The 9,878-nt window shown below is 42.5% G+C and overlaps 1 protein-coding gene across 1 annotated transcript; it reads left to right on the top strand.

Moving 5' to 3' along the window:
• On the top strand, nt 1-8,681 carry LOC118084265 (adrenodoxin-like). The gene is made up of 4 exons (XM_035113642.3): nt 1-220; nt 1,607-1,731; nt 4,434-4,563; nt 6,836-8,681. Exons 1-4 carry the CDS (start codon nt 45-47, stop codon nt 6,954-6,956), a joined length of 552 nt encoding a protein of 183 aa, XP_034969533.1. The 5' UTR covers nt 1-44; the 3' UTR covers nt 6,957-8,681.
• Nucleotides 8,682-9,878: the final 1,197 nt, after the last annotated feature.

Genomic DNA, 9,878 nt, shown 5'->3' with positions numbered 1-9,878 from the left:
CACTGCAGTCCTTGAAAGACTAGGAGACATCAAGATTTGTCAGCATGATGTCTCGGAGCATCTCTGGGCTCCTTCGCCTTGGGCTGTCTCAAGCACACAGGCGCAGAGCCCAGGTTATCTTTGTGACAGCTGTTTGCAGTCCGGCACTGGCCGGCCTTCACCTGGGGAGATGCTTCAGTACCAGCCACAGGCTTCAGTATGTCCCTGCGGGGGGCACAGGGTAAGTTAGAATCTTAATTAAATTCTTTGCTTCCGTCAGTCCCAATGGAAGAAGGGGTGTGGATGCTAATCTCACTGAATTCAACGGGACTGGCTTCTGAGCAGATACATATAGGATTGCACCGTTAAGACACCTTTCTACGTCTTTATGACGGAGTGCCTTTGCTCCAGCTGTGAGGAGGATGTAGCAAGATGCATGAATGACAATTTCATTGAATTTGGCTTATGAATGGAGCCTGGGAAAGAACAGATTCTTCCATTGAAACAACCTCACCTTTCTGCTGCTCATCTTTTCTTTTCTTTTCTTTTCTTAAAAACAAATCAACAAAACTCTCCTGCCTTTGTTCCATATTGGATTCATGGTACCCACTGAAAAAAATTATTAGATAGATCAGGCTTCCTCAAACTTGGCCCTCCAGATGTTTTTGGCCTACAACTCCCGTGATCCCTAGCCAGCAGGACCAGTGGTCAGGGATGATGGGAATTGTAGCCTCAAAACATCTGGAGGGCCGAGTTTGAGGACGCCTGAGATAGATGATAGATAGATTCCATACATTCCACTAAAGAATGATTGGCTGTTCTATCACTAAAAATAATACCTCTGGAATGGGAATAAGGGTCTCCTCTCAGCATCCTTAACAAACTACAACCCCTAGAAGCCTTTGGGGGAGCCATGACTGCTTAAAATGGTATGGTGCGAATGGCATGTTGAATGGCTCTAATCTTTCTGCACAGATTGCCAGTCCTTAACCCTTCACACTTCTCTACCACTATCTCAGGCCTGCACACTTGTGACGCAACAGGCCATGTGCAGCCTGTGCGGCAGCCCACCCGTGGTTTAATAAATCTCCCTGCTTGGGACATGCTGAACTGAGAGGGGGAGATGGTCAAGGACCCAGCAGGACAAAACAACCGACAGCTGCATTTGGCCTGGCAGGTTAAAACTTGCCTGGGCCTGCACCCTCTCTTGTCGCCCCTTAGGCCACAGTCATACCACACATATAAAGCACGGTGATACCACTTTAAACACACGTGGCTTCCCTCAAAGACTCCTAGTTTGTTAAGGGTACTGAGAGTTGTGAGGAGATGCCCTATTCCTCGCCCAAAGCTACAATTCTCAGAGCTCCCTTGGAAGAGGTCTCCAACAAGTCATTTATAGGTGGGTATTGGATGTGAAATTGTTTTCATATAGGTAATTGCTTTGCATATGCTTTTATTGTACTGTGAAATCCCTTTGAGATGCTTCATAGGAAGCGAGTGATAAGAAGACTTAATCACCGCCACTACCATCACCTTTGGAAGCATTTACTGTAACAACAATAATATTGATCTTCTCATGTCTGGAAGGACCCTAACTTTATTGAATGTGTGCTTCCCTCTCCCACAGTTCTACTGAGAAAGTGAAGTTAAATTTTATTAACCGGGATGGAGATAAATTCTCAGTCACTGCTAAAGAAGGAGAAAGCTTGCTGGAGGTGGTGATGAATCAAAACATTGACATCGATGGCTTTGGTAAGTGATGTGGCCCATTCTCTTTCTTTAGCCTTAAGTCGTTTTCCGCGCCTCATGCACACTCCCACCACTGATTTGCTAAGTGGTACACACATGAGAGTCCCATGGACTGCAAGAAGATCAAACCTATCCATTCTGAAGGAAATCAGCCCTGAGTGCTCACTGGAAGGACAGATCCTGAAGCTGAGGCTCCAATACTTTGGCCACCTCATGAGAAGAGAAGACTCCCTGGAAAAGACCCTGATGTTGGGAAAGATTGAGGGCACTAGGAGAAGGGGACGACAGAGGACGAGATGGTTGGACAGTGTTCTCGAAGCTACGAACATGAGTTTGACCAAACTGCAAGAGGCAGTGCAAGACAGGAGTGCCTGGCGTGCTATGGTCCATGGGGTCACGAAGAGTCAGACACGACTAAACGACTGAACAACAACAACACACACATGGCACTAGTAATGAGCTAGATCTATCCTGTCATTTCCTATGAAATGCTATATTGTGATGCATTTCTCCCAAAACTAACTTAGATCCAAGTTGAGAAAAAGAACAGCCTAGCTGTGTTTTAAGGCAGTAACATGTATACAGCTCCAGTTACTGTTTATTTCATAAAATGTGTATAGCGCTTGGTTGTAAAAAAAACCACAACACACCACCTCCAAGTCGTTTAGAAAAAGGAGAAAGCTATAAAACATTAGTAAAACAGGTAAAAGCAACAATGTAAAACATTAAAAAAGCAATAAACAAAAATCAGATTGGAATACACATCGACGCTCCAGATATCTAAGTAGTCTTGTCCAAACAAAAATGTCACACCAAAAACGTGCCTGCCTGATATCAAGATGCAAGGAGTTCCAGAGTGTATTTGGAAGGAGCTAGATACTAGTCAGGAGAAGCAATCTAGTTGTTGTTATTATCATCAATTTTATTTATTTATACCCTGCCTTTCCCCCTGAACCAGGATTCAAATCAGCTCACAAAGATTAAAGCAAAGTAATTAACCTATAATACAATTACAAATGATGTAAAAACAAATATATTACAGTGTAGATAGGTAACAACAGCACAGCACTATTTAAAGGCCATTTCCTTAAAAGCAGTCAGTTGCTAACAGGCTGCTGGAATAAAATACTCTTTACGCTTCACAGAAGCGTCTTCTATAAATAAACTCAGTGCCCACTTTTCAGACAAGCAGTCCATGTGTCAGGCTTTCAAAATGAGCCCCACAAATGGAGGCCTCTCTTCTTACACCAGCTTTTCTCTCCTACCTTCCTGCTCTAGCCCCACGTGGTTTGGGTGGGTGGGTGACTCTTGTATTGTATGATTCTAGCCAGATGAAACTCAGTTCTGGCCCCTCTCAGGTGTGTACCATTGTAAGAGAACAAGGGGGGCGTTCGTGGTGAGCGCAGGTAGCTCTTTTTCTAGGAAAAAAACAGCACTGGTTTTAGCTTTTAGAGGGTCCAAGTGCCATACAACGACCGACTTTCTTTTACTTCCTTTTGACTCAAACCTGCAGCCCCTAATTGGACACCTCTGTAGCCGTCACACACACGATACCCACACACCATACCAGTGTGTCCAACTTATTTATTCAGATAAATGAATGAAAATAATGGCACAAGCAAAATCCACAAAGCTACCCCACGAGGTGAAAGCTTCCCACTTTCTCTTAACACTATATGTGCCAATGCAACTCTGTGTTATGTGGCCTTCCTTAGAGGCAGCAGGAGCCAGTGGTGGCTCAGGGCTCAAGGTGTTGGACCAGGGCCTAGGAAAAGCCAGAGTTCAAGTCCCCACTCAGCCACAAAGCTAACTTGGACAAAGCTAAGGTTGCAGATTTGATCCACGCATGGGAGAAGTGCTTATTCCTGCATTCCTGCATTGCAGGGGGTTGGACTGGATGATTCCAACTCTACAATTCTATGATTCTATGACTTTGGGCCAGTCGCTGCCTCTCTGCCTGATCTACCACACAGGCTTGTTGTGTGGATTAAGTGAGGAAGGGGAAGAACCATGTATGCCACTTTGAGCTCCTGGAGAGAAAGGTGATACGGTATATCCATGCAATAACAAATACCGGTAAATGAAATACTGTAAATCTGTTGCTTTCTCTGCCGGGGTGTAAGAAGAAAATGATGTGTTGTAATAAGGCAGATCCAGCAGGTGGCAGCAAAAGCAGGTGCAAGTGATGCAGCGCCAACCATTTAAAAAAGTGCAGCCTACAAACCCTTCTTTTTCAGCAATCTCAGGGAGGTAGGGAGAGGGGCTATCCATTCATGATTTCAGCCAACAACCTTATGGGATGTAGTAGCAACCCTCAGCAATTGCACTTCAACTACAGTAATTTAGGGTTGGGGGACATATTTTTATGCATACTGTAATCTCTGACTGGTGACAGATTTCAGGGATTCCAGCATTTACTCAGGGTTCTGTTTCCTTGGAATGAGGGTCAGCAGAGACTGTGGTGTCTTTAGAATATCAGACTCGCCAAGTGTCCCTATTTTCCAGGGAACTTCCTGATTTAGAGAAGGTATCACGGTTTATGATTTGATCCCAGAATGCCCTGCTTTTCCTTAGGACGTCCCTATTTTCACTGGAGAAATGTTGGAGGGTATGTGATATATGTGTGCAACACTGTAGGTTCTTGCAGCAGATGACTAAGACAAGTGTGTAGCATTGATGCTGATTCCTTTCTCCCCCCCCCCAAGGGGCATGTGAGGGGGCCTTGGCTTGCTCCACTTGCCACCTCATCTTTGAGGGCAGCACATTCCAACAACTGGACCCCATCAGTGACGAGGAGATAGATATGCTGGATCTGGCCTTTGGACTTACCGAGACGTAAGTATCCATGCCCTGTTTCTAGACACTGCATATCTGCATGCTGAATCGGAGTGCGCAGGATCAAAAGTTGAGATGGGGACAGAATTCTGCATCCTCAGGATCTTAGTTCTAGCCTTTTAAAAAGCAACATGGAAATCCTTGTTGCCCCTTTGATTTCCTTTTAGTGCCAAGTGAAATTTTAGAAGTGGTTCATTTCCAGGGAATAGGGCAGTAAGAATACCTTCATAGCTTGTGGAACCACCGGAAGCAAAATTACTTCTGAAAAATGAGGAAGGAGAGGCAGAGAACCAGGGGGATGACCTTGGTGTTTCTTCCAACTCTACAATTCTGTGATTCTATGAAGGTGGCAGTGAGGTTTCCTGCCATGTAGGTGCACCAGTGGCATCATTCTGGCATTCCTGCCAGTGTGTTTGCACAGTGCTGCCCCCTCCCCCGTCTCAATCCTCCTACTTAGCAACAGTGACCCAGCTCCCAGGATGCTATTCTGGCAGCTCTGCTCCATCTGGTGACCAGGGCAGTCTCGAGCAGGTCGGCCGCCCTGGCGCTGAGGGGCGGGGATCGCTCCGGCGCCCCCGCTCTCGCAGGGCGCAGCATGGCTTCCGTGCGGCTTCGCTGCGCAGCACCCAGCCTACCGGCCCGGCGCCCTACCACCCCGCACTAGAGCCAGCCCTGCTGGTGACCTGGTTCTGGCACAAGCAACAATAATAGAATTGCTGGAAGGACCCAGGTGGCGCTGTGGGTTAAACCACTGAGTCTAGTGCTTGCTGATCAGAAGGTCAGTGGTTTGAATCCCTGTGACGGGGTGAGTTCCCGTTGCTTGGTCCCAGCTCCTGCCAACCTAGCAGTTTGAAAGCACGTCAAAATGCAAGTAGATACTTAGGAACCGCTACAGCGGGAAGGTAAACGGCGTTTCCATGTGCTGCTCTGGTTTGCCAGAAGTGGCTTTGTCATGCTGGCCACATGACCTGGAAGCTATACGCCGGCTCCCTTGGCCAATAATGCGAGATGAGCACACAACCCCAGAGTCAGTCACGACTGGACCTAATGGTCAGGGGTCCCTTTACCTTTACCTATCCTGAGGATAATCTAATATAGGGTTGCCATACGTCTAGAATTTCCAGACATACCTGAGATTTGGCCCTTGCAGTCAGTGTCTGGAATTTCTAATCATTGAAATGTCCGGAAAAATCCAGACATATGGCAACCCATGTCAGAAGTGTAGATTTCTGGCATATTTCCTTAAAAATAGCTCAAAAGGTATTCTTTGGCAAAAAGAAAGAAAGAAAGAAAGAAAGAAAGAAAGAAAGAAAGAAAGAAAGAAAGAAAGAAAGAAAGAAAGAAAGAAGCAGCTCAACAACTTTGCCCCGCCAAAAAAAGCTCAACAATTTTTGAGTCCAGATTTTCACTTTTTGAAATATGGCAACCCTAATCTAATCCAGCCCCTTGCAACGCAGGAATATGCAACTGTCCCAAACAGGGATTGAACCTACAGCATTGGCATTATCAGTTTCCATGCTCTAACCAAGTGAGCTAGAGATTAAGTGGTGAGATTAATGATCAGTAGAAGCTTGAGTAAATAAGCAGGTTTTCACCTGGCCCTGAAATGAAACCAAGGTTGGCACCAGGCGCATCTCAGAAGAAAGGGCATTCTACCTGCAGGGTGCCACTGTGAAGAAGGCTGTGTCTCTGGTCACCAGCCTCCTTATCTCGGCATGGCAGGGAACCTATAGCAAAGCTTCCAAACATGACCCTGGTGCACAGTAGCAGCTTACACATGCACATCTAGCACATGTGACCCTACCCAGTGCCTTTGACTGGAACAGCTAAAGTGGCTTTTCCTTACCGGTACTGTACTTGTTTCCAACTAGAGGAAAAAGCATAGGACTATCAATAACTGCAACTGTAATTTTGTTACATTGTTTAAAAACAATGGAGACAATTTCCACAGCTACACATACACAAAAGCTTGCTTTCATCTGCCAAATGTATTTTTTGTCATTTTCATACTGCAAACTACCCTGTGATCCTCAGATGAAGGGCAGCATATAAACGCAATAAATAAATAAAAGCACAGTTGTTAAAAGCCCTTTCCTTTAAAATAAGTCAGTTCCCGAAGGTCTTTTGGGATACAACAGCCTTCAGCTGTTGGGCAGAAGCACAGCAGGGAGGGAGCTGCATCCTTAGGAAGTGAGTTCCGAAGCCAAGGGAGCCAAGAAAGCACACACAACAAAACCAAGAGATGTCTGGGTCTGTTTTTGTCCTTTGTAAGGTCTCGTCTAGGCTGTCAGGTGCGTGTGAAGAATTGGATGGATGGCCTCACAGTCCAGGTCCCCACAGATGTGTCAGACATCAGGAGAGAACTGGAAGTGGAGAAGCAAACCAAGCAATAATAGCTGACATGGTGTTCTGCTGAGTGATCTTCCCACAATGCAATCATTTCAGGCTTTATGTTTCTTGACCATTTTGCTGCCGCTTGCTTTTCCTTGTGACTTCTTGAGGTGCCTTTTGTATTTAAAACCTGCCATGTGTACTCAAGTTTGATATTTGCCATGAGATATGTGGGAACTCCATAGCATGCCCCTGATACTTAAATGATAAGTATTAAATGTATTAAAGTATTGAATGATACTGTGGGCCTTTATGTCTCCGAACCTCGTTTCGCTGGTCTGTAATACATAAGACGGTGAAATGGTTGCAACTTTTTGTTAACAATGCTAGTGATTCGTACTGTGAGCAATGCAGGGAACTGCCAAACTTTATCAGCTAAGGTGATATGCATCTCAGTGTTATGGTGTACTATGATACACTTTTGAGCCAGTTCACAGCAGCCTTGGCTCTTTGACTAATCACAAAAACCCTGCGTCTGTTGCAGGAGGGACCAATAGATTGTTTCACTCAAAACCAACGTATATAAATATAATTTTAAAAGCTGGTGAGCTTTAGAAACCCTTCTGCTGCTTGTATCTATGACTAGTCCTCCTCTTTAATAACTGTTTATTTCTTTGTTGTGTGATTTGCATAGTATAGTTAATATGTTTTAGTTTGTTGTTCGATGCATTTTCCGTTTATGGTTAGCCACCTGGAAAAATGTTCTTTTGGGAAGGTGGGATATAAATATTCTTAATAAATAAACATTAAAATGTGGGTTTGACTGTGAAAATTATTATTTCACTACAAAGACCACCAGCTTTTTATTATTTGCTTGTTTGCTTAATTAGATATTCATATTTTATTGATTTATTGATTCCGTATCAACAATATAAACAAAAATGATACAATAAAGAAAAATCTCTGAAATAAAAAAACTTTAAAAAAAAGATTTTAGATTTCAAAGAATAAACCAAAAAACAACAATAGAAAACAATTCTATCCTCTCCTTCTGAGGTTCCTTTTATCCTCTCTTTTCCCTGCATTTTCTAAGTTCACCTTGTCTATCACAACAACTTTTATATACTTTATTTATGTCTTATTTATGTCTTATGTCTGCTGGAAGTCTTGCCATCCTGCTCAGTAAATTGTTTGCTTATAATACATTTCCATATATTCCATATCCAGTCCTCTTTATATATTTAGTCATTTTGGTTTCTTATTCTAGTATTCATCCCTGCTAGCTCTGCAAATTCTAACAGTTTAATGTGTCATTTTTGTGTCATTGGTACTTTATCTGTTTTCCATTTTTGCACTAATAGTACATGGGCAACCGTTGTTCCATATAGAAACAGGTTTCCCTCTTTTTTGGAGACTTCTGTTGTTATTAACCCTAAGAGCAATGCTTTTGGATTTTTGGGAAATGATTTTTAAAATGTTTTTTTTTAGTTCAGTATGAATCATTTTCCAATAATTTTTAATTATGCTACACAACCACTACTCAGCAGTGACAATTGCATTCTACTCTAAATTTGCAGAGTTTTTATTTCTTTCCAAACCTGTACATACAGTAGTTATCACTAAAGATATTATGATTATTTGCCGTTAACCATATTTCCCAGGTATTTTACTTTCTTTTCACTCTTTATATAGTTTTGTTGGCCCACTCTTATACCCCCCTTTTTTATACCTTATATTTTGTGTCAATACGTACCAAAATCAAAATAAACAATAACTGGGACAATGGGCACCCTTGTCTAGTTCCTTTCATGACTCGACCCCTCAGAAATAATGTTATTTACAATAATATTTGCTTGTTGTCCAGTACATATTGCTTCTATAGCCTTTAAAAATGTTCCCCCCAAATCAGAACTCTCTTCAAAAATAGCCAAGACACGTTGTCAAATGCTTTCTCCACATCCAGAAATATCAATGCTGCTTGTTTTTCATTATGCACTTCTAGGTATTCTATTATGCTTATTATATTTCTAACATTAACTTTTAGCTGTTTGCTAGGGAAAAAGCCTGCTTGGTCCTTATGTATTATATCACTCATAGTTCTTTTAAGTCTATTTGCTGACACTGCTGTGAATAATTTATAATCACAGTTTATTAGTGAGATCGATTTTTTGGGGGATTTGTCATGTCGTTATCTTGTTTTGGTATCAAGGTGATATAAGCCTCATTCCAAGTCTCTGGAGCTTGTCCTGTTTCTAGCACTTTGGACAGCTATGGACAGCTAACTTGTTCTGGAATTTTTTGTAGTAGTCCACCAAGAGCCCACCTGGCCCTGGGGCTTTACCCAATTTCCCCTGATTTATCACCTGATGTAATTCCAATTTCAAATCATTGAAATTGGCCTATTTAGTTGCTCTGTATTTTCTCAGCTTACTTTCCTCTATATACCGTAGTTCTCTATTTGTTTGAGATCTTATTTTTCTTTCTTATACAAATCTGTGTAAAACCTTTACAAATTCCTGTCTTATTTCTTTTGGGTCATTGATTACTCTTGGTCTACTCTCTTTGTTAAATTGCCAAGCCTGCAACTTTCCCCGTTTATTTGCAAATTCAATGTTATTTTGTTTTATAATCTTAAGACCAGCAACCTTTTATTATTTGTTTGCTTGCTTAATTACCGGTATATATTTTACTACATTTAATCTGTCCTAAATCTTCCCACATTCAGCTTTATTGGATGTCCCCAAGTTCTGGTGTTATGAGAGAGGGAGAAGAACAACTCTCTCTCTCCACTTTCTCCAAGCCATCTGTCATGGATGCTTTAATTGAGATGCCTGCATTGCAGGGGGTTGGACTAGATGATCCTTGGGGGTTCCTTCCAACTCTTTGATTCTGTCATGTAACCTCTTACTCACCTTTTCTCTAAACTAAAAACCTTTATTCACCTTTTCTCTAAACTAAACTAAAAAGTCCCAAAATTGTGTAAT

Source organism: Zootoca vivipara, chromosome Z2 (assembly GCF_965207765.1).
Source record: "Zootoca vivipara chromosome Z2, rZooViv2.hap1.1, whole genome shotgun sequence".
NCBI lineage: Eukaryota > Metazoa > Chordata > Lepidosauria > Squamata > Lacertidae > Zootoca > Zootoca vivipara.
This window is presented reverse-complemented; position numbering and strand designations above follow the sequence as displayed.